This window comes from Halictus rubicundus, chromosome 10 (assembly GCF_050948215.1).
Source record: "Halictus rubicundus isolate RS-2024b chromosome 10, iyHalRubi1_principal, whole genome shotgun sequence".
Classification (NCBI taxonomy): Eukaryota; Metazoa; Arthropoda; class Insecta; order Hymenoptera; family Halictidae; genus Halictus; species Halictus rubicundus.
Genome location: NC_135158.1, coordinates 8,794,068 through 8,819,708, shown reverse-complemented (window position 1 = coordinate 8,819,708; position 25,641 = coordinate 8,794,068). Strand labels below are relative to the sequence as shown.

At 44.5% G+C, this 25,641-nt stretch overlaps 1 protein-coding gene across 4 annotated transcripts in view; it reads left to right on the top strand.

Moving 5' to 3' along the window:
- Positions 1-25,641, top strand: part of Neur (E3 ubiquitin-protein ligase neur) — a 98,938-nt gene that overhangs the window by 57,581 nt on the left and 15,716 nt on the right. Inside the window, exon 1 of one of the 4 annotated variants that reach the window (XM_076795454.1) lies at positions 12,709-12,861. The exons of the other annotated variants lie outside the window; for them this stretch is intronic. Within the exon in view, the coding sequence (XP_076651569.1) occupies positions 12,765-12,861 (97 nt within the window). The 5' untranslated portion in view covers positions 12,709-12,764. Of the gene's footprint in view, positions 1-12,708; positions 12,862-25,641 lie in introns of those variants that run through there. 4 annotated transcript variants of the gene reach the window in all.

Genomic DNA, 25,641 nt, shown 5'->3' with positions numbered 1-25,641 from the left:
ATTCCTTCGAAGGAAACTCGCGGGCCCAACGACAGGATCGTATACCGAGATACATGCATTTGGAGCTCTCGCGGAAGCAAGGTGCGTGAACAACGCTCCGGGTACGCAGCACGTGCGTTCCTCTAAGGTGGCTGGTCACCGGAAGTGCCGGCCAGCGGGGACTTAATGGCGCGCGGGTAAACTCGCCTCGCCTCGTCGTCTTCTAACGTACGCACGTGCTTAACCCCCGTGGAAATTCGTGAAATCAGCCGGCTTGAAACTTGCTTCTTATGCCCCATAATTCCTCGTCATTACAGACGAGCGGGTAATCTCTCGTTTCGATCTGTAATCCTGACCCCTCGGCCAGTCTTTTTCCATCCTCTTGCACCGGGTCTCTCTCTCTCTCTCTCTCTCTCTCTTGGTCCCTTCTAAAGTGTAACTGTATTCTTTCCTGGGGCTGTTGATCACAACAAAACCGGAATAATTAAACGAGCAGTTCCTCCCGGGCATGTTTTATTTATACCCCTCCCCCCGGACAATTAATCTCGACTTCCCTGGACTTCAGATTAGATTCTTGTACAGAACTTTTCGTTTTTTTTTTTTTTATTATCTCTGACAAACCGCGACCGCTGTCTACTAACTCTAATACATACTGTCTTCGCGTCGTTCTCGTCTTGGTTCCGCGAGGATCAAAGAGAGTAGCAGAGGTTTCTTCAGGCTAATTTTCGTGGCTGATGAAAATAAAATTTCCATCGCCAGCTGACTGAAAGAGTGGGACCAGCAGCCAAAGAGCTGCCGAACATCTGTCGTCGATGGAAGTGCTTCCAGAAGAACCGTGGAACGCGAGCTACAGGAGAGCTTTCGAGCAGTTCATTTGGTAACCATTAGTTGCCCTGGTTGCTCGACGGACACTCGAGCCAAAGGGTGGAACGATTTCGCTTCTTCTCTCGGGTTTTGTATAACGATACCGCGACTTGTATTTACTCGAACCGAACCTCCTCGTCTGGCAGCTTCTGTCACGGAAAGTGGAAGCAGCTCGTGCATATTTACGATGCGCTCACGGTTTTTGGAAACCATCCCCCTAATCACAACCCTCGAATCTGCTTGTTTATCCTGCGCGCAGAAGTTCCACGAGCTTCTCCGGAGTTTGCATTATTTTCATTCAATTACACGAAACGAACAGAAGGGTGGGAAAAGTGTTCAATTCACAACCGGTGCATTTGCGACTGGTTCTAATTTTTGCGAGTGAAAGTTGGAAGAAAGGACTGGTCTAATTACGGCACAAAGAAACATCCGCGAAGGAAGTTAATCCGGCAGAAAGGTTTCGGAGGGAGCGGATTTGTTAGCGAATAAAATAACTACGGGCCCCGGTATCTGCACCGGGGTTCACGGGATACGTTTTTCTCGCGTCATCTTGCATCTCGAGGACGGAAAACCCTCGTCGAGATTTATCGAGGTTGCCTCTCTTCAGGCTTCCTTTTTTCTTCTCTCTCGGTGGACGCGCTCGACTGCGCCCGGGAGCAGTCGCCGCGCTTTTAATGGAACAAACGTTGAGACACCGGGGGCGAAGCCATTTTTCAAGTGGAGAGCGCTCGTCTGGCAGCTTTCTGGGCTTCTGCCTATCAATTCCTACAATGGTTTTGCGCTCGGTCGCGATAAATTCGAGTTACGAGAGCTTCTTTCGTCGGACGGAGCACCGGCACCACGTGGCACGGGTGGAAGATACCGGCGACGATCATTCCGCCGTTTTTCAACCCGGGAGAAACGTTGTCTATCGTTTTATGGATTATTCTTGAACGAGATACTCCGCTGACAACACTTGCGCACAACGTTTATGCATTCGTATCGATTTCATGCGTTCCAACCCCTCGGATTTCTTCGAGAGCCGCGAGAAACGAAACATATTCGTATTTATCGTTTGCTTTTTATTTATTTAGATGGCTAAATATCGGCATCATTTTATTTCTGAGGAAATTTTTTTACCGAGGGGATGAACGCGATGAGTTAATAAAACGGTATAATTGACTCAAGTTCAATCCTAATACACGAAATGCTTTTGACTTCAATTTTTGTTCGCAAACCTCCTCAGAAATAGTTGTATAAAAGATCCTATAATGATCACTCATTTTTGGTTTAAATTTTAAACGAATAAAGTGCGGTTCGTTTATAATATAAAATTTTAAATAAATACGTCTTGGATATACGTATACATATTTTGCATGAGCTGGAACAAGAAGAGTGAATTTTTACCCTGAGGAACATGTACGGGTTAAAATGAAAAGACTGAAGTATTTAAAAATGTCAAGAATTTGTGGATAAAAAGATGATAACTTCGATTAAATGGATACGTTCGGATTGTGTAGTATTTTGCATCACGAATTTGAACCTGTCGTAATTGTTTTCGAATAGAATTCTGTCGCGTGAAATTTCGAGTGCCTCTGTGCCATTTGTTCGGTCCCGTCTTATCGTTCGTGGGCGATGTGGGGTGGATGAATCACTATCCCGGGCAAAGTTAGTTATAACGGTTGCACAATGGCTCTTTTAGCCCCTGCGAGACTGACTTTTTTAAGGGTTGTCCCTTTCGAGCCCTTCGCTCGCATATTACTCCTGGGACGACCGAGTAGCTCTACACTTTAATGGAACAAATGTTGCGAGACCGCAAAACGGAGCAGGTTGTATGAACATGTCGTCGTTGCTTCTCAATCGAAATGATTTTTTCGTAACGCTAGAAACGTTTCTATTTCATAACAATAGAAATGTCGTAGAAATAGAACAGAGATATTGACGGATAAAAGTGCACTTCTAGTAAAAATAGATGGTTAGAATGAACGCCGTTTGAAATTATTTTTATCTGCTGATGAATTATTAATCAGGTCAATTTACGAAGGCAAATTAAAAAGGAAACCCAGAACCACGTTCTAATTCGAACGAACGTAACCGCGCGGCGTAGATCAAATAGATTATTTAATTGCGGCGAAGCGAATGTTAATTCGACGACGATAACATCGACGCAGAAACCAGTCGATTTATTGCATTCGCGTGATAACACATTGTTATGATGGCTGAATTATTCATAGTCGAAGCTCTGGATGCCCGTGCAGCGAGCCTAAGTGCCCCGAGATTATCAATGTGTGTACACGGTTTTCTATTCCGCGCGCATGGAAAACTGACTCCGATAGTTACCTACGAAAATTAGTTGTTCGTTATATTTGTACAACGCGAACATTTCATTCTCGAGAAGGAACTTGTACGGCTGACTGTACCGCGGAAAAATGAGCACGCGTTTCACGGGATATTGTTTTCAGAGATTACCATCTCGTGATTTACCATCCTTCAACTGTTCGACGGCTTGCCTGGAATAATTACGTTTACATAAACTTTTCCAAGATTTCTGCATTTTTCCCTATACTCTATCTATTCTACATTTATTTCAATTTACAAAAATCTGAAACGAAATTCGAATTATTTTCCCTGCAATAAAAATTCTTAAATTCAAATTACAGGTCCGCTTTAATGTCCACGCAATTTCTTTTCTAAATTTCATAGAATTCTACATACACAGGAGACTAGATGGTTGCTTTCTGCGTTGCACTTTTCCGAAGATTCGCGACACTCGACTCAGTATTTTAGAGACAAAGATTTCCAATTAAACAAAGGTGCTTCAAATTGACAAACATTGCACAAGGTTTCGGGGGGACGTACGATGTGTCCTACTAGCGTCAGCATCATGAAGACACGATCATCTCGATTTATATCGGATTGAGGGGGCCCGGAATGGGCGTGTTTCAAGATCTGCGGAACGGTCCCGGCGATACTGTAATTAACGAGGATTCTCGGTGGCCCGGAGCCGCTAATTGACACAATTACAGCTGTTCCTGCGAACTTCCTGCGATTAGCAGCGATAGCGTGTTGACCCGGGCGTAGGGGGTCGCGTGGGCGTCCCGGAGTCGTGACGCGTTGTGAAGCGCCGATGAACGCACAGCTCGCGTCGTCGCCGATGCTTGAACTTTGACACGTGACAATTAAATCATCGTGTTCAGTCATTGACTCCTCCTCTCTCTTCTCGGAGGCGCCACGACACGTCAAATTGCGCGTGGGTCGCCAGCCTTTTTCTTTTCCACCCCGGCTGGCCGTGTTTTCGACGAAGGTAGGCGAGAGAGGGGGGGGGGGGGGAGAGGATCAAGCGTAATCAGCGAGAAACCGCCAAGAATCAGCCCGTTTCCGGTGATTATCACTGAATCACTGAATCAACCTTACCTTACCCGTCAACGAGAAGCCCTGCGAAGTTTTAATTGGAGCCGGTGGCTACTTGGACAAGTTAGGGTTGGGAAAGTCCATCGTCGAGAGCCGATTTGCTTGCGGAGGGCCGAAAGTTTTAATAGAACCTCGCCCGCTAATTTTAGGGGAAGTTAATACTCGTCTTTTTCTGCTAATTTGTTCGGACGTTACTTGTCGTTTCCAGCGGTCTTCGATTTTTGAAGTCATTCGATGGAGACCAGTATCCAATTTATTTCACGATTGACTGTACTTTCATCGGTCTCTAAAATCGTCAACAATATCATAGAAAGTAATTTTATATGTGAAAATCGAAAGAGGACATTCTGGTAGACGTGAAACCTAATAAAATCGTCAATTTATCTGTTCCTCTTCCTCGACTGAAATGTTCATCTCATTAACACTTTCGGAAGATGACAGACTCTGAGAAATAATATTTACATATATAGCATACGTAAAACATAAAATCAATGTTTTTGCAGCCGGGGGCACATAATTAAATCTTCGAAAAAGTACAGATTGGAGTTCCACAGGTTTTGTTTGTTTTTCGGGGCTAATGTGGTGATCGTTTTCGCGACTTCAGGGATTTTCTGCGAAGTGTCGGATTCTTTTTTTCTCGAAAGCGAACGAAGTATAGGGGTTACGGATCCCCGCGTCGGGGAAAGTCTTAAATTCGAGTTTTCGGGGGCTGATTTACGAGGCCGCGTCGGTGATCCACCCGGCAAACACCGCACCGGCACCAGGCGTAAACAATGGGAAATTGTTGGCCTGTCGGCGGCGATTTATGCGACCGATATATTAACTCGGACTTTACAGTTCATCGCGATCGCGCTATCTCCCGAGTAAATGTCCCGCGAATGCGTTCGGTTTAGCGTGGGATTTACGAGCGGGGCATGTTTGAAAAATATGAGTGGACTCGCCGGTGAAACGATCCAGACCTCCGGGGAATCGTTGATTTACCTCGGGAAACACCGTTCGCCAGGCGTTAGGTGTTATTTTAGGATTCGCCGCGAAACAAAAGATTTTTAGCTTTCTAAATCGGTCGGGGAGGCTGTACGCGGAATCTTGTGATTAGACTGGGGAGCATTAAGCGTGGATAAAAATATTCTACACATCGATTACGACATATACAGAATATAACGTCTTTACCTTTGGTAACTTTAATAGATTGGAAATAAAATGTTGGCACTGTTACATTTTTTCAAGCTTCCAAAGAAATCACAGGTTTTGTATTCAACATTAATCGCAGCTTCATAGCACGTCTGAAATAATACTTGATTAATTTAATTGCTTTGTTTGGTTCACACGAATTATCTCTAATTAAATCCTCCTTAGAACACTTCGATTTTCACAAATCTTTTCATTCCAAGTCAACCTTTCAGCACCACCGTTTTCAATTATTATAAGTGAGGCTCGCCCTTCCTGAGTGATCCATGGACGACAACCACGCAGGACTACCATCCAAGAAGACTATACTTCCTTTGCGTTTGGTTTTACACTAATCTCGCCGCTGTTTTGTGGGAATTTGCTTTCTCTGCAGCCGGCGTAGGAGTCCAAATCCTATTTTCTGCCGGGAAACCAGACACTCCGATAGCTGTGAGAAAGTTAGGGCTGTCTGGCAATTAGGAGAGGGGGGGGGGGGATCTATCCTGAGATTAAGGTCTGTTTCCCAGAAGCCAAAAAACATCGCCGCAGTGGCTTCTATTGGGTGTTGGCAGACGGTTGATGGGTCTTTTATCGTGGATCTCGATATTAACATTGCCAAATAACACAATTGTCGTATCGTAAACGAGCGGGAGCCACATATCTGACGAGTTATGGCTCCTCCCTTAACGGCCTGACCCCTATTGCGACTGCGACATTATGTTGCCAGACGTAACAATAGTCTTCCTGGATATTACTCCATTTTTCTTGTCCGGGGACCACTCATTTGTTAAGGGAACGAGCCTCAGATGAACCAACTTATAAATCAATAACGAATTTATTTCACACGCTTTCGTGCTTACCGAAAAATAAAATCCGCAACATACAGACTAGTGCCAACATTTAACAAAGCAGAGAATTGTCTATTTACAGAAGTAGTTCAGAGGATTCGGAGAAGCTATTGTTCCGAACTCGGAAGCCTGCGGTAATTTGCCGAATCCCCGAGATTAATAAGGTATATTAATAGCCGACAGTTAGCGACGGATGGGTTTCGTTAGGCAGTTCGCGGAAAGCTATACGAGTTTAGGGGCGCAAGCTGAACTCATTGTCCCCGTTCCGAGGCACCCCACGAAAAGCAGGTCGCTCGGTTCGCAGTCGTACTTGAAGCAAGCTTTAATCCGACAAAAGCTCCGGTGTCCAACGGAGCGCGAGACGAAACGCAGTGTACAAACATGAGAACCACGGTGAACCGTTGACCCCCGCGTAAACCCGAGAAAGTTCCCCGAGCAACGAGAGCAATAGGCGGTGGACGCGAGAGCAAACGACGTTAAGGCCCCGGCGTCTTAATCTCCCCCCTCGTGCATACAACGAGAGATCATCCTCTCTCTCTCTCTTTGTTCCCTCTCTTTCTCCTCCAATTATACCTTGACCAGCTTTTCTTCCCAACCTGGAAACTCGAACGACCCCGGCTCGACACTGACGGACAGGCCGCCGCGATAACATCAAAAAGCTACTCTCCGCAACCCGTGGAACATTTTGTCCCGCTTGTGATTAAGCTGTCCTCGTTAATGCACCGGCTTCTACGTAAATTAAGATCCTCCTCGTTCGAGACGCTCGTCGTCCGAATCACGATCCAAGACCTCCACCGAGAGGTCGTTCCTTCTTTGAGACCGATCCTCTTTGACAGATATTCCGGGCACATGAAAGACCAAGCTTCGTCAGAGAAATGTCCAATATTCTTGGAAGATGCTTCGGGAAAAATGTCGGTCAGCCGTGAATTAATACCTGCAACGAATTCTATGAAAACGCGTTACTCACCAGAAATCTACTAATTCGATCCTCGTCGACAGTGCTATGCCAGAGGAAGGACCTACTACAAAGAAAGCCTGCTGTAAAAGCACATATGCTTTTCCAGCAATGTCGGCAAAGACGGTAACAGCGCGTACAAGCTGCAGAAATTTAGAGGACGCTGAAGGACGTTGAGGAGTTGATGAACGGTCAGAAAATCCTGCTAAATGCTTGACCAGGAGTTTCCAAGTCGCCCGAGAGAGGCCCGTGTTCGCGAGGGTAGGCTTCACAGCCCATCTGCTACAATATCCTGAGGGGAAGTCGTCGGTCTCCGAATGGCTTCCCCTTCGCAGGATCCCTTCCTCTTTTCCCGCTAACTTCCTTCCTTCCTGCGGCAGGCACTGGGTCCCCGGAGCACACCGAGAACAAAAAATATCCGTACGTCGAGTCCGTGGGAATTCACATGCAAATCCCGATGACAACAAGGTGCCTTTTCCTTTCTCGAAGCACGTGCAGCGAACCGGCCATCTGCTCCGCAGGTACGGAAAGTTCGCGAGGCTCTTCGTGAAACGGCACGAAACGATCGTTCCGAGTTCGGTTGCGTCGAACACGTTCGCTCGGCGGCTATTGAAAATTAGCGAACATTTTTTCGACGAAGGGTGAATACGTTAATCTCGATTTCGCATCTCTTCCACACGTTGAACAGCCATTTCGATGAAGCAGACGTGAATAAGAAGACACTCTGAACGGCACTGCTGGTGTGCGAACCTCTTGCTTTGCAATGTCAAGTGGGGAAGATGTGGAACAGGATCTACCAAATACGTTATAAATTGTTTTAAACGCTCGACATACGAAACTCGATACCATTCATTAGAGGCTCCATTTATTCTGGGATGATTATAGGCTAGTAATAAATTCTTATTAATATTAAACGATACATACTTTATTTAAATGTAATGGTATAGAAAACACCTGATGTAGAGACGTCTTTGCTAAGAAGTACTAGGTGATGAGGGTGTTCAAGAGGATTTAGTTGATTTTGATATTTGTTTCGATTAAAGAACCGAACGAAGTGTAAACAAATAAGTGTGAAGGTTGATCAGCGTGCCGTTAGCGGCGGCTGAAAACGTTTTCACTCTAATTTCTGTCCGACCTTCGAACCTTTCGCTCGCCGATCAGCCGGCAAACGTTAATGGAAAGTGCTCGAGATGAATCAACAGAGCTGCCATGAAAGCCATCGAAGTCCGTTTATCGATCTGCCGACACCAGGAGCCACTTCACCGTTTCGCATTTTTCCAAACTAATTTCCCTCTTCGCCTGTTGAAAAAAACCCCCCTTAAACTACCCCGCCGAGCGGCAACGAAAGGGAACAGGCGGACAAGTACCTTTTTATCGGCGCAAATGGTTCCTCTCGTAGAGGCAAGATCAACTGAATCAAATTTTCAAAAGTTGTCCTCAAAGCGACGGCTTCATTAGCATGTTTCATTTGCACCTTGAGATGCTCGAATCGGATTCTTGATTTCAACCCTTTGGACTGCTCGACAACTGTGTCTGATAAAATCTGCATCGGCGTAATTAACCCTCGTTAATACTCACGCGTGTCTACATGTTGATCGAACCTAAAACCATAGATGTAATTAACTATTTTAAAACTACCGAACCAGTCAAAATCACTGATTCTCGTCTTTCACAATTACGGAAATTTCAAATTGTTTTCATGCGAATGAATTTCTTTATCGGGAATTACGATAAAATTTGTACGAAGTCGGCAGTTTTGTTATTACAAAGCAATACACAGCGTTTGATACTCGGTAGGATTCTTTTTTCTTTTGTCTCTTTGTGCGTCAAGTTTCGTATCGACCCCATAGAGATCGTGCTTGTTCCTTTATGGGGAAAATGGCCGGGACAAGTACAGGAGTGTCCTGCGGAGAGAGTATCAGGAGCTCAAAGCTGTGCGTGTAGCTTTTAGCAGCGACGATCCATAGAGCTTGCATATCGTTATCAACCCCCTGACAACAGCCGGTCTCGTGTCGGGGCGGGATCGATACAGCTTCTATTGCGATATCCACGCGCAAACCCCATGGGCTGATGGGGGTGGCAAGAGGTTGCGCTTTCACCTCCCGTTGTAGCGCTCGCTCTGCGGAAACTCTATAGAAATGCTGCCGTCGCTCGCAGCGTCGGCTTAATGCATTAATTCGCTGGTCAGAGGAGGCTGCACCCTCTTCCCTTTAGGGGAATTAAGTCTTGGAAAATATGCTCTCCCCGGATTCATTCTACTTCATTTGCCCTCCGAAGGGGGCGCAGTTCAATCGGGTTTTCACCGGTTCGGGCGAGAACGTGTATTTTCCCTCGGAACCTTTCACATTTTCCACCGTAACCTCAGTTAGGATAATTAAACACTTCCTCGAGCGTCTTTGGTCCGTGCAGTTTGTATTATTTTGTCGCTTTCGGAGAATTTGTGGTATGCTGAAGGGGGAGTGTGTCAGGGCATGCAAATTTCACGAGCCATTACGCTATTTTCTATTTCGAGGGTAAACGGGGTTCACAGCTATGGAACTAATGTGCCCATGCAGCGAGGAAATATCCATGGGGTCGCGCAACCCCTAATCCTATCCTAAGTTATTATGCTCCTAGGTATTAATGCGATCAAGTGTAGTAATATCCCGTGGAAATGATCATCTCGTAAAGCGGGAAAATTTGCGTGTTGCGTCATTTGTTCGGGGGTCCCGCCGTAATGGGACGCGTAAGCGATCCATCAGTAAAACTTCTTCCTCCCTTTGACGAATAAAAAGTCTGTATAACGAACGCACAATAAGCCCGTGATAATTGTGCATAGTGTAAAGTATTTATGCAGAGACCTCATAAAATAACACAATAAAGTATTTTCTGAAAGAGATAATCAGTGTCTCCTTTTAAATATTGAAGTCACCAAGCACGAACTTTAATTACTAGACCCCATATGGTACAGAAATAGCCTGGTCGGTTCGAAGCGTGGAGGAAGAAATTTTTAAGAAGTGACGAATCACCTACACATGTGCCCTAGAAGTTAATTACATCAGTCGGCTTACGAATTCCGGAAAAAGCGTGCCCGAATTAGAAACAAGCTATTCGAAACATTTTTTAAAAAATCTCGTTAATCTTTTATAAATATTGTGTCTAGTCTATCTCCTTTCAAGTTCAGCATGTCTACGTTTGGGGTGGGGGGGGGGGATCCACGAAGTTAATACCGACCAGAGCAGAAAACATTGGGGTAGGATTTTGTCGCGGTAGAACTTCGAAGGGCGATCGATCGATTTTCAGTCGGCTCAGAGTGGCTCTCAGGGTGCCGGAATTTCGAAAGTCGGTCTCTATTGTGCTCTACTCCCTTCGCTCCCCTTTTTTCCGGTCGTTCGTGTCGAGCAAAGTCTACGCCAATGTCGAGGCCCGGTGCTGGGCTTCCTGAGGCCAGGTGGTGCGCAACCGTTGCCATCCCCAAAGCCCAGTGTTCCGCTCTTGCAGGCAGCTGCAGCTGCGACATACATGCCTTTACTTGCACACGAGCCTCGTAATATCTACGCTTGCGATTGCCTGGCAAGATCGGTTTTTGAAAAGTCTCGATTTGGGTCAAGAATGTCTCGCAACCTGGCCCCTGAACCAGCCTTTTGCTAACTCCGTCGGCACTCTTCGAACAATAGCAACAGCAACTAAACATTTAAAGGAACATAAGTATGAAGGATATACTATATTTTATAAAACCCCGTGGAAATCGGAGGAATGCAAGACCTAAGATATTTTTATTTGCGAGTATGTATTATATTTATTATATGTAGCCTCTAGCCAGAGTAGACAACTTTTCTTACCCTACAATGTTCTATAGAAAAAGTAGTCCATAGAGAAATTTAAATCAACATATTTAGCCTACCAGCTGAGGCCTTTGGGATTCATTTTTTGTTGTGTAACTTGTAAAAAAGGAGATTGAAAATCCTATTGAGGGTCGATAAAGAATTCCATTGAATTCCATCGATAGAACAGAACAGGACCTAAAAAGATAAGAGACTTGTCCATTAGACAAAGTGTCGATTTAAACAAATGGAGGGGAGGTCAATATCGTAATCGTCGAAATTGTTTACATTCTATCGACTTATCAGTCGCCGCAATTCGAGTGGTACAAGAGCGTTCTTGAAATCGTCATCTATTACAAGTTCATCCTTGTCGATCACCTTCGAGCGATAACCGATCAGCAATTACCGACAGACAGATGTCCGGCTCGTGACAAAGCTTATCGTTTCGTAGCATGGATTTGACTGGTAAAAAAGGGAATCACCTATTCCATGGAAATTGATAAAATAGCTTATCAGCGGATTCTTGTCCGCAAGGTGAGATATCTTCCAGATACATACATACAGAGCGTTCCGATTCACCGCAACCTTTCCGCTTGGAGAGGTTAGAACGTCCGTCTGCCGGCACGCACGAATCGGTTGAATGTGTGTGCGTGAGAGCGGGCACACGGACGCACACGGACGAGGGCGTGCTCGCACACACACTGCCGCGTAATGACAGCAGGGAGTTGGGGCAGCTACGGAACAACACAGCAGATGGGGAGTTTGCTTCTGCAACGAAGCCAGTCGTTGTAGCGGCGTGGTTCAAGCTGCCCGCCTTTTCACGGACTCTCCGCCGTGAATCACTCTTTCGCTGGTTCACCGTTTTCAAAATTCTTTGGAAAACGATTTCTTGATTGAGAAATCACAGGTGACAGCCATGGGACTGTCGCGTGCCACTTCTTTCTTACTTCCGGCCACGCAGCGCCATCTTCCCCTTTGAAAACACCTTTTCGAGATCTCGAGCCAAGATATTGAAGATTTCGATACTTTCGATATTGAATAGGATGAGGTTGATCACAAGTAAGTCTGACAAATATTTTAACACATTATACGCGGGGCGCGTACTAACACGTTCGTAATTTTCCGTTCGCATAATTCCTATTTTGCAATTGAAAATTATCAAACGATTCAATAATTACCGCGAACCTTTAAATTCTTCGTTTGAAATTATTCGAAATAACCCGCATATAACGTTTACGTTTTAATCTTGTTTCATATAACGCTCTGATTGAGTATTAATGTGCGAAAACAGTGTCGGGAAATTTTTGATTCAGCAATTCAATTTCAGAGCGCGTTTTAAGGTTAGAAAGTTAACGACCGTGGATTATACATTCGAGATAGAGTACGCATACGGAGGGTGATTTGTAGACCGCGAATATCTATTCCGAGTCAATTGCAAGAAAGAAAATTAAAATAAAAGTTCTTCTTTGAATAATTTTAATAGTGTAATATAATATTCGTCAAATTTTCTAACCTTTTCAAAGATTTATATTTCACTTATTTTGATTTGATTTTTTTTTTTTAATGAGTGCATAATATCCGCAGTCTAGTGATTTGATTAAAGTAGTGGCTCGAGAGATTTCGTAGAGATTGTTTCCAAAGTGTGTCCCGGAGGCTTCGGAGGTTCGTGAAAGGTTTTCGGTTCGCTGGATTTTTTCTCTTCGTATTACGCGGGGGTCCCTTTTGAATTCTGGTGAGGTTCGAGCCTATTGTATCGATATGGCTTTGTCTCTGTCTTGTCAACGGCCGAGGAGACCGTTGACCGTCAATAGGGCCACCAGAGTGGCGCGACTCAGGCTCTCAGGAAATGGTTTCGGTGAGTACACTGAATATATTCGTCTGGTCTTTTTTGTTTTCTGGTGTTTCTCACCCGCGGTGGCCGACACAGCCCTCCCGCTAAGATTTTATATAGCAGTTTTACTGTCGTGCTGCACATGTGTCGTCGCGCGACCGTTTATAAATACAGGAACCGTTGGACGTCACGTGACGCGCGACCAGATTTAAATTCAAACTCGCGCGCCCGCGCCTATGCGCTGAAGGGGCGCTTAACACTAGGTTTACGGGACCCATCAAAATGACGCGGTCTAATATTTTTAATTTACGATTATTGAGATTCTGAAGATCCATCTACGTGGAATTACTCAACAAACTTATTTCCTTAGGTGTATATATTATTTACAAAATGGCTGAAAACTTGGATAGACATATTCTTCTTATTTTTATAAAGTAATGTAAAATACTCACTTTTAATGCTCCGTAAACCTAGTGTTAAGATCCATTGTTATAAATGATTATTACTATTAGTTTTCATTATTGTGATCATATATTGTCTCTGATAATATAAAATATTAAAATCGTGATATGTAGAAAATATTATTAGTATAAAAAATATTATTATTATTAGAAAATATTATAATTATAAAACTATATGTTGACTTCGATATTGTGATAAATTATAATTGTGATATTAAAACCATTTTAGTAATATAAAATATTATAGTTTCGATGTTATATCGTCTTCGATAACATAAAACATTACGATTGGTACATCTTACATGTACAATCATAATATTCAGTTATACAATAATATAACTGATATTACGCAACGAAACAAAACACTGTCAATAATAAACAAAGTTAACTTATTATTTTGGGAATAATAATACACACGATATGTTAGAGTTATACTATATGTTAATACTATTTTTTGTTTTTTTTTTTATATATATAGTATCTTATAAATAATTGTTTTCTTTAGTTATTTTTGTTATAATTTAAAAATGTTTTCTTTTATTACGTTTCATAATTTATTTATTTTCATTTTAAGAAATGTATATGTGTACATATGTAAATATTTCGTTTTCTAGTAACATTGTTTTTACTGAGTATGGAAAGATCAATAATAATTGCTTGGATATAAACATACAAGTGTGGAGTAAAGGCAGCAAATATTATATTAAAAAATTCATTAGCTAAAAAAATTGTTGATAAAAGACTGAGATTTTTACTTTCCATTTTTTTTTGGAAATTTTTGTATTCTGTGCTGAGCAAAGTGGTTGGATTTACTGGGAAGTTGGAGGTACCTTTTTATATAATTGTACGATCGTTAACAGTGTCCGTTGGCCGGGTCGTTGGTGAAATTAACGCGCAAGGCACGGACAGTTCGCAACAACAGGCGAGACACGCGTTTCTTTGTCGTTGAGGAAGTGGAATTTCATTAACGCGCCCCGTGACTCATCGTTCGCGACACATTACGTGTTGTTTGCTCGGCGTTTACGTTCAGTATTACGCCATTCTGCACCTTTCAATTGGCATTGAAATGATTCACCGGAACTCACGAATTGACCAACGACTCCCAATATTCAAGATTCGAATCTTGACGATTCAATATTTATCGTCAACGATAAAATGACACTGGCGACTGTGTTGTCGCAACACTATCTCGTTACATTATCTCTTCGGAGAAAAATCAATCTTATCGATGATACTAATCAAATAGACCTTTTCCGACAAAATAGATCCGATTATCTCCAAAGCAATTGGAGATATTGTACTCCATTAGTACGATGTTTGTACTCCAACGATATATCTCTGTTCTATAATCTAAATTAATTATTATTAAATAGTATAAATATCCGAATGAATATTAAAAAGACAAGACACAGTTATCTGAATTTTCAAATCACAGTTTGAATTCATGTTGAAGGGGGTAGCAACCCCGAAGGATGAAAGAGAACGACACTCATCTGCTAGAACATCCTGCGCTGATAAGCTCGAAAAGAACGGGATCCCATAACTCAACAGAAAAACCACGTGTCACCGTTGTTTACCGATCACAAACCACCCTTATGGTCTTCTACGGGGGTAGTTAATCTTCCGGGCAGACCCCGCAAAGCCTCTTGTTTTCCTTCTCTCGGAAAGACCACCCCCGCAACTCCTCCGCGATCCTGTACGTGCGAAACGCGACAGATGCGCGGTTCAATTCGCAACAGAGGGTGGACCTAGGGGTTGCGTGGTCTCCTTGCCACCCTATCGTTTAACTTCGTTAATCCGATTGTTCCTTGGCCAGCGATGGTGGCCGCGTTAAAAGTGCCGCGATGGGAATATGCACTTGTCGCGTCCTGTGCCGCAACTTGGGGTGCGCGGTGTCCTGAGGGGGTGGAAACGCATCTCTGCTCGAACATTTGTTGCATTATGAAGACGCGTTTGCAGGGGGTCTCGAGGGTCGTGGTTTAAAAATTTCGATCGACGACGAAAAAAGATGGTGGCAGAGTTTCTCTTGACTCGAGGAGGATTCGCGCACGAGCTGAAATTCCGCGGATCAGCGGGATTAGAATTAGCGATTCCATAAACGGATAATTACTCGTGAACTCGATCTCGGCTTGCCGAATGTTCCATTAAAAAGTGGGCTACGATGATGTGGAGGTTTTATGGTCGCTGATTCTTCCGGCACGCTATTAACGTTAGCCACGTTCGAGGAATCGAATTTCGCCGTTCCCCTCGCAGTTCTCATTCCGCTCTAATCAACATTCTGATATCGCCGTTGATAACTGTATTAGATAATTGATGACGCTGCCGCGATCAGTTTCTCTCTTGGTTTCGGATCGTTTCAACGGGATCCAACTCGAACCCGGCCGAAGGGTTCGGAGCCTGTGCTCGATGTGTTATTTCGAAAATGGAAAAAGCGCGATTGCGCTCGGGCCTACGCCGATAAAATCATCTTTGACCGTGCAAACCTAATGACCCGTTATCAGGTAGGCGGTTTCGCCGTTCGCGATTCGAGATTACATTCATCGGACTACTACGGGCTGGTATCGATTTTCCCCGACATTCCTGCGATTCCCTCAAGTTCGAAGACCCCCTCGCGCGCTCCTAATCATTCCGTGCTTATTTACATTCGCGTGTGTGGACGTTGCCTTAATACACCGATTGTTTATGCTTGTGAATCACGTGCACGCAAGACTCTTCTCCGTCCTCCTTCCGTACCGTCTCACTCTGATTACTATAACCGCGTGATCTCCTCCCGTCTTCCTCTACTCTTCTCCGATACATACTGTGCCGCAACATCATCGCTTAGGCGAGCGTTGAAGTCTCCGGTTCCTCCGGACGATTTGCGCGAGGAAGATTGGCTTCCGTACGCACTATACTTCGCTCGCACGTACTTCGCATTACCATTTTAACTGCTACCATGTCGCCCGGAGCTCCAGGAAAACCAAGTTGCAATTTTTCTTGACCCTTCAGCGACCTGAACATGAATTTCTTTCGGGACGATCGACGTTGTAAACTGTGCTATTATAAACAATCCAGTAGACGTGGCTCCGGAAGATTACCTAGAGCTAGCAGCCTAGTTACAAAATTATTAATAGGTTGAAATTGTTACCTGCTTTTCGCCCCGTCAGCTTCCTAAGAAGCTACTCCCCAGTACTTCACCGTAAAAGTCGCTTTCGACGCGCAACAAATCGTCCAGTCCAGCATTGAAATTCCCGACGGAAACCGTTGAGAGCGTGTTTAATACGCGATCAACGGTCCATTTAAAAATGCCCGAGATAACGACTAGAACCCTGCTATTTCTGCGGCGCCCCTCGTAACGACACCGCCAGAAGGGTTGAAACCAGACTTCCTGCTCTTCAAAATCTCCCCCATCGTCCTCTCTCGCTCTCTCTCTTCGGTTAGGTTCTCAGTTAACCTCTCTCTCTCTCTCTCTCTCTCTCTCTCTCTCTCTCTCTCTCTCTCTCTCTCTCTCTCTCTCTCTCTCTCTCTCTCTCTCTCTCTCTCTCTCTCTCTCTCTTTCTTTCTCCGGTGCTTCTATTCCCGTTCACCGGTTCGCTGCTCCTCGTACGCGTTATTATTACTCGAACGTGCCGCGAGGCTCGCGCATTGCCACCTTACGTAACCCACATAGTCGTCGAGGAGCGAGAAAGAGGTATCCTCCGGTTTCAGGATAGCGACAGGAGAGTAGCTCGGAGAGAGGTCTCGCTGGTCGAGGATAGCGAGAGAAAGAGAGACTCCACGGAAAGTTGAGTCAGGAATAGCAACGAAGAGAGTGAGAGAAAGAGGGGAGGAAAGGAGATAGTAGAAGAGAGGGAGAGAGAGAGAGAGAGAGAGAGGCAGAGAGATGCTCCTTCTTCTAGAGGACTAAGTAGCTCGGCAAAGATCACGGCGTCGGGCGTGGGAACAAGGCCCCTCCTGGCTCTGTGTACGTTCCTGTACACACGGAACACACCGTCCACGAAGAGAAGAACATTACTGGAACTTCCTTCGGCGTGGCAGTGCTGCTTAACAGTACCTGGAGTGCTTGATCCGAGCGGGTCGCAACGCCCGCCTCGTTGAAAACGCCGCGTCCGAGACAGCACGCGACCCACGCTCCCTCTCTCTCTCTCTCTCTCTCTCTCTCTCTCTCTCTCTCTCTCTCTCTCTCTTTCTCTCTCTTTATCTTTGTCCGAGTAGAACATTCGATTAACACGAAATTCCGGGAACCTGGATCGGCCCGACACCCGTCCGACAGCTGTTGCCGTCGGAAAAATCCAATTACAGTCGGACGTTTAGCTTACCGCGACCTAAACGAACCTTGAACCCGGCGCGGCCTTCCCTTCTGGTAGCTAGCTGAAGCCAGTGATTTGCGGGTGATTAAAGGATTGATATTCTGGCACGGTTCGAGGGAGCTCCGTCGGGCCATGTCTCAGGATCATCGAAGCTATCCTCTTCGAGGTATAATTCCGTCTGTGCTTGGAATCCTGAGGGAGCCCAAGTATGCTTTTGGAAGCTTCTGCTCTGAGTTGGTTCGGTCGATTATTGGACACCGTATCTACTCGATATCTTCAGGATTCACATCAGCAACTTCGGGATTGAGCTCCTTTTTCTATAGATTTAGGAACTTCTAGGAGGTGCTTAGCAAGTTCTCAGCGAGCAACAAGATGGTCCTAAGTCTCGAAGTTTCTGATGCTGCTTTCAGGAAGACAATGCTATGACGTTTATAGTGAGAGTAAACAAGCTACTCTCGATGTGTCCTACCTACCCCAGAGTATCAGCTAGCACTGCTCAATACAGTCCTCAACCAGCTAACTAGCGCAAGCTCGAAAGAAGCTGGTTTAGGCTGGCGACCTCGAATCCTCGAGGAACAAGAACCCCATTCGAAGAGAAGCTGACCGCAGGATAATCTCAAGGAACAGGCGTACTTCATCCTGAAACTAGCAAACAGGCAAAGTCCAGAGGAACAGAGGTTACCAACCAAGAGACACCGCGCGGTTTCGTGCGATTAGGGTGGCAAAGTAGGGTCGTGAGTTGCGAAGACATCACGCGAAAACGTAGAAGCATGAGAACAAGAGAAGCAACGACTGTCTGGCTTGAGAAATTGAGCGTGGTATGTGTTTGGCCTTTGACTAGCGGTACCTCATCGCGCACGCGTAATAAATCACAAATCGGTCTCCCGCTTCGATCGCGTTTAATTACTGAATCTTCCGTTGATCGAGCTGATCCTCTTCAATGGATCTAAGAGTCCACCGTAGGGGGTCCGGCGATAAACAATGAGCGTTAAGTGGCGTTTAACGAGCGTTTTTCCTATCAGCCAATTTTCTTTAGGGGAAAGAAGAACGAGACGGTTCGGCGAACTCCCGGGGGAACAGAAGGATGTGCCAATCGAGCACAATTTAGAGGTTGTATTCGCAATTTTCTGCGATCAGCAAGCCGCGGGAACCACCGATGTGAATGGGGCCCGGGCTATAGGCGCGTAGCTCGGTCAAGGCTCCGTTTATTTACATCGTGCAAAGGACATCGCGTTCACATCGCGGAGGCGGCCCCGCATTGTTACAATGACGCCCCGTGCAACAAATTACTTTCACTTCGCTTCGCTGCTGATAATCGGAAGGTTGCCGGCTACGCGAGATTGTTGCACCGCGAACCTTGTTCTACGCGAAAACAACGAAGTGCTCGCGAACCTCGTATACCTAGCCTTGTTCGGTTTTTAGCGGGACTCTTAAATGGGACCTGCCTACTCGCGCGATCCTCTCCGCGCGTGTAATTTCGCCCACGTTTCCCCGTCACGCGTCTTCTTCCTCCGGCTCGAAATATTTCGATAATCCCGAAATGATTTTCGTTCGGACGTTCCATTACGCTGAGATAGAAAGCGTCGCCATTTTTGGCGTCTCCGCAAAAATGTCCTTGTTGTTTACTGGCTGGAACGCTGCGGAGACTTTCGAGATCGTAACACGGCAATTAACCGTTTTTAGCTGGACAGAGAAACTCGGCTTCTTTCGTTAGCCTTCTTACATGTTCCTGTGATCATTTCATTTAGGGAAACGTTAGCCGCCCAACAGATCGGTCTATGGGGTATCTTTGGACCCCTAAGAAAATCGTCACCATGAATCGTTGTACCGCCTCGCGTCGAACGCGTTCCCGGGTGTTTACGAGGCTCGTTAACGCGCCGCAAAATGTCGCAATTAGAAGACAGCGGATAAAGATAGCACACGGTAGTCTCCGCGAGGCGTAGTCGGTGGCACACCATCGGATAGATCGCGCAGGATCTTCTCGCGGGTCTGCGCGCGCGTCAGATGCAAGGATCCACGCTTCGCCGAGAGGTACACTTCCGTGCAAATGTGTGTCACGAGTTTCCCACGAGATGAACTGGCGAATGGCAACATAGGCGCGGGCATAGACCAATTACTAGCGTGGCTCTCATTGAGAGTCGCGATTTACGTGCACGATCGATCCGCCGCGCCGCCTAGCAACCCGCGAGCGATTAAAACCCGCGTCGAGAGGAGACGTGTTTCTGTTCCTAGGAAGCAGTTCCACGAGAGTATCGTAAACGCAACCGAAAATCGTTGTCCGTGTAGAAAACTCGTTCCCAGTATTCCACGATGAATATGCAAACGGCCGGCTCCTCGGCTTCAGCAACGGCGAAATCGATGAACACAACGCCTCCGAAGATCGGAGACGCTCCATTCGACTCGATCAGAACGATGACTGAATTATACTGTGGGACTAATGCTCAATTATTTTCTGGAGATCTTCGGAATTGTTGGCGTTTGGAATTGTAGACTTGTATGGCCAAACGTGCGTAAGATTCCTGGTGTAATTATTAACCCTTTGCACTCGAGTGGTGACTCTGAAGCACCACTAGAAATTGTTTCCACTAGAAATTACAAAAAATGTTGCAAAATATTTGTTACATTACAAGATTTTTATTCAATAGATCACTAAACATTTAAATATTATATGTGGAAATCGGATCAGTTTCGTACGAATAAAATGAAAATATTCCGAGACGGAAGAAAAATTTAGTTTTACAATGAAAATAGCGCCGAGTGCAAAGGGTTAATGTTTAACACTTTGACTGCCAAACTAGAAACCTCAAAAATTCCATATAATCAAAGTAATTTATTTAATGAAGTAAAAATTGAAAAAAATTACATGTACCATATTGAGTAGTGCTCCAACTTTCTTACATTTTACTGATCCTAGTCAAATTTGGTACAGTGAATATATTAACATAAAAATTCATTTTAAAACCTGGACAAATAATTCCGTCACCCACATATGGGTGACATGGCAGTCAACGTGTTAAGGCACGTCAGTTTTTTTTTAGAGACTGAAAACTACCCTGCAAATTTTTGTACTCCTCAAACGTCTTATACCAGAACGTATATCGTGAGCAGATTGTGCGTCTTTACATAAGTTCCCATTTTTATACGCAATTTTAAGGAAACTGCAACGAAGGAAAAATTTATTCCATTGACCTAAGCTAATCTAATGAGAATTGGGGTTGTTGAATTTTCTGAATTTCCCTGTGCCATAAATGCATCTACAATCTGGTAACGAATATCTTCTTTTGGCGGTAAATGAATATAAATATTTTTATAAATATCAAGGTAAATATTTCTGGCAGAAACATGTATTTTAGTATGTTTTGCAAAGTTCGTCTCAGCTAATTGTCCCAAAATCGAAAAGGGAATTGTGGCCTGGAAAGGTCTGGTTCGAAAAAGCAGTCACAATATATTAATATGAAAGATTAATGGTATGGAATATTAACGTAGATGATTAGTGTTCGTTTGGAGAAATTAAACAGAAAGAATTTATTTTTGATTATACCATTCGCGACGGAATAATAACACTGCACAGACGATGAAGTTTTAGGTTGATGCTCGCTAAAGTTTCGTTTGTTGTCCAAGAAGCGTTCAAGATGTGAATCACCGTAATGCACACCTATCACACGGTTTATCGTCTCACATTAATTACGGTCCAGTAAACGAACGGGCGAGCAACCGTGTCTTTGTTATGCTTTCTTGCTCACTTTCACCTGCTAAACGTCTTTTTCTCAGCTGCGAACGGTGCACCAGCTACGACGATTCTAAACTATTCAATGGAAGTCCTGAGTTTAGGATTCGCTGATAAACAAATTTAAATAATTCATACGAGTAACCGGAGCAATTTTACGAATTGAAAATAAAAGATACGGCGACAAATTCTGAAGTTTAATCTACCAAATGAGCGTAATTAGCTTTTTCTTAATAGTTCTTAGAGTTTTAAGACAATTTTCCGACTGGAGAAAATCTAAATCATGGTGACTAGGCTTCGGATTTTATGCGTTTATGACAAAAATGAGCAGGTGCAATTTAAAACAGTGAAAACAGACTTTAAGAGTATTAATATTTTATCTTCACTACATGAAAATTACCAGTGAAAAGTATAAATTTATATTTAGTTCCTGTGTCATGCAATCGATCCACGAACTTTTTATTTTGCACGAAGATCCGAAGACGCGAGTTCAATTTCATCCAAGAGTGAACGCGTTAGCTGAACGGGGAGTGGGAGGGAAAAATTGTTTTTATTGCAAAGGGCCGCGAGGGAATCGCAGTTTTTCAGGGTCACGATGTAAGGCGCGCTCATGCCAATCGCGGAATCAACCGGAGAAAATCCTAGCTCGAGGGGGGTTGGTCGCTCGTGTTGTCGATTATCGCGAATCGATCTGCTCGTTGTGTCACTCGGTTCGCGTGATCCGCAAAGACTTCGTGCGATTCGACGCGAATTATGTCATTTGCTTGGTGAATCGGGGAATCAAACCGTGACTTAATTTGTGAGTATCTAATAAATGAATCTTTATTGTTTCACGTGACTCGTTGAGGGCAAATTTCGAAAACAGATGGGGAAAGGAATCACACTGTTCTATTAATGTAATAGCAGATAAATTAAACCGCAGACGCGAAAAATACTTCCTCGTCGCAAACACTTTCTTTTCGAGCTAAAACTATCGCGAAGTCGATAGCAAACCGCCATTGCGGTTTCGGTTTGTAACTCGGCCTGACCGCAGTGCGTCCAATTAACAACCATTTAAACGTTCTCGCCGTTACACCGGTTTCTGAATCGATCTTACTATTCATACTCCTCGTATCTGGTATCTCCAGAATTTTTTTAAACAAATCGCTCACATTGAATCACTCGAGATTCGCCGGATGTGTATAAAGTGATACATTAATCGCCGGCTAGGCGTGTGTAACGCTTATTAACGGTGTTCGCGTTCCCGCGTCGATCATCGGGATCGATAGTGGTCGAGGTCGAGAGGGCAGGTACGCGATGATCGATCGCGACCTCGGCGCTCGATCGTCAAAGCGGCTTCTTGGAGCAGCCAGCTGATCGATGATCCAATTTCGGCACGATTTACGATCGTTTGATACGGCTGTGCCTTGCTGCTGCCTCACTTCTTTATTACATTAAACAACGTACGTCTAATTTAAATCATTTCATCGTTAATAACGGACGCCTTAAATATTCATATTCATCATTTTGGATTTGTTAATCCGTATGAAATTGATAATTATTCCATTTTCTTCTATAATTTCTATAATGCAATTACGCATTCTCAAAAAACATTAATATAATTCATTGTACGTTCTACCAACAAAATTTCGTACTTCTTCACTGTAATCTGACATGTCTGTTCGCGCCACGAGATTATGAAAATTTTAGACTACAAAAGGAAAAGGAATATTAACTAAAAATTTATTATTTTTGAGGAGCGCGCTTGAGAATGAACAAGGTCAAGTTACAGCTTTGTTTCCACATATTCTGACGAACAGAATGAAAATTAATACAACGATGTCTAAACAAATTCGTTCGGAAGGAGTTCGGTGGTTTTCTCTTCGAGGAATGAAAAAATTAGAATCAAGGAGGAGACGATGATTTTTGAAGAGGATCAATGTCCAAGTTTACCGATTCAACGTATCGAATCGAGCAACACAATTGACAATCGGTATCAGTTCGAGCGGGGCCCGGTTGATTTCACGGCGCCCGTCAATTGTTCCTGCCCGATCGTTCCTCGATCTATGCTCGATCGTTCTCCGGTGACGAGAAGTCATCCTTGGAAGTCCTCGGCGATTATCCACGCCGAGGCGCATTTCCTCGACGCGGTTTCCTCGGCGCGGTTCATAATGCCGCGCGCGATTCACCGTGGGAATCTTCCGATGTGTACCGTTGCGCTGCGCCGTTCTCGTTCGTTGTCCCATCAAACGAACCGTGATTCCATTTACCCCTGGCGATTGCCATCTGCCGGCGATGGGGGTGGTTCCTTCGCCAGAAAATCATCTCCGAGACGCGTCATTACGGAGGCCGAATCGACACCGACCTCTGACGATTGCGATTTTCACGATCCTTGACGACGATGGGAAACATCCTGCTCCTACGATTCACCGCTATGCCGCGCATTTCTACGCGTTGCGAGCATTCGCCAAATCGTGAAACACGAAAAAGACATTTGCATCAGCCCTAGAATTCTTTATTTCTCTGTGATTGTATCGGAATTTGATACTCATCGAGTCTGCGCCAAAAAAGACCCTTAATTCCAGTATGAAACGAAAATCGTTGAAAATAGCACGGAGGATCTTTTGGTGCAACTATTTGGCGTGAGGACTGATAGGATTATTTTTTAGGATTTTGTTCTGATTTATGGAAGGCAATTTTAAAAAATGGGAGTCTATTACTATTTGAGCCGGTAGCAGTGCACTGATAAAAAATTATTGAAGCCGCTTCCGGTGCTTTTGCGTCAAGGTGTACCATCAACCCGGTTTTAAATCGCAGTCGCCTGACTCATAAACGAATAGGCGAACAGTTACAAAGCCGGTGACGCAATTGCCGAGCAAAAACGACTTTTCTTGATTGGTAAATCCGCGCGATTCGGTCGAGCAGGCATGAAAAATTGAGCGTTCGTGACTCGGCTGTGAAACGGTCATTAGCCGGAAGCGTATCGGTCGAATCGAATATTTTCGACGGTAAAAATCGAGGACAGTGTCTCTAAAAGCGAGAAGATCGATCGCATGCATAATTAAAATTAACTGTACGCCATTGTGTGCCTGACGCGACACGAACAGATAGGGATCTATGAAATTAAGACTCGTGGGATCACGCGAATGCCTGAAACAATGGGATCCTTATTAACCGGAAGCGAGTCGTCCGGATTTCTGGCTTTTTTTTTCCATCCGAGTCGGAAACGGGTATCTTTCGCGAACAGAATTTCAAACTGTTGAGAAATATAATACGGGCCTCGGAGAGCTACGATTTCGCCGAAAGAAAAGTCATCGTGCAATAACGGGGCGAAATTACACGGCGCGATAGGAAAAGAAATTAAATGATTGCAACGGCGAAGGGTTCGCGGAGTCGTAAACGAAATTCACGGGACTTCCGAGAAGGAATAATCGGCAACAAAATGGCAGCAATCAGCGGAAGAAAGGGCGCGGCGGAAGGAGTCGACTGAAAACGAAATCAAGGTTTCTCATCGAAACTGACCGATATTCGATATACCCACGAAACAGAGCTTGGACGACGGGAAAAAACGGAAGAAACGGCTGGACGCGGTCCGAAGAGTGCACGCGATCGTTCCACGCGGTTATTACAAACCCTTCGGATCGACAAATTCCCTTCGAACGAACAGATCTCTTCGCTAAGAGATCGAGAGAACGTGGCGCTAACGGTACACGTTCCCGTGAAACAAAAAAAAAACGAAATCGTTCGGTCAGGGTGACGGATGGATTAAAAATTACAATCGCGGACGACTGGTTCGTAATACGCGCCTTAGCCGGACCGTGAGAAACCTATCGTCCGCGTGGATTTTTCCCCAACGATCCATAGATCGTGACTGCCTTGGTTGATCGACGCTCGCGGTAGCCAACGCGGTTTCGGCTCGTTAGCGGATTGGTCGCGGCCCGAATGAAAACAAGGGTGTTTCTTTCTCACGTTCGGCCGTTTGGGATCTGGACCGGAAACAGGAAAACGACGGCCACTCTTTTGATAAAACTGGAAATTCATACAAGTTCCTAGCAAAAACTGGTCTTTCAATTTCATTTCGCTGTGTACGATATATATCTAGACTGCGGGTCATACATATTTATGATAAATTTATGATTCTGAAAAATCAACAGGTGAGATTTAACGAAAGGATTTAAGAAGGTCCATGTAGCGTTCTCATCTTACCAAAATTACGAAAGAATCGAAGAAATTTCTACTTGGCTCCTCACAAGTGCAGACAATTTGTATTTTTCATGCGCAGGAATTCCTCTAAATTAATCTACCGTAAAAATTATAAAATTAATTTAAACTTGAAAGTTCCTCTAAA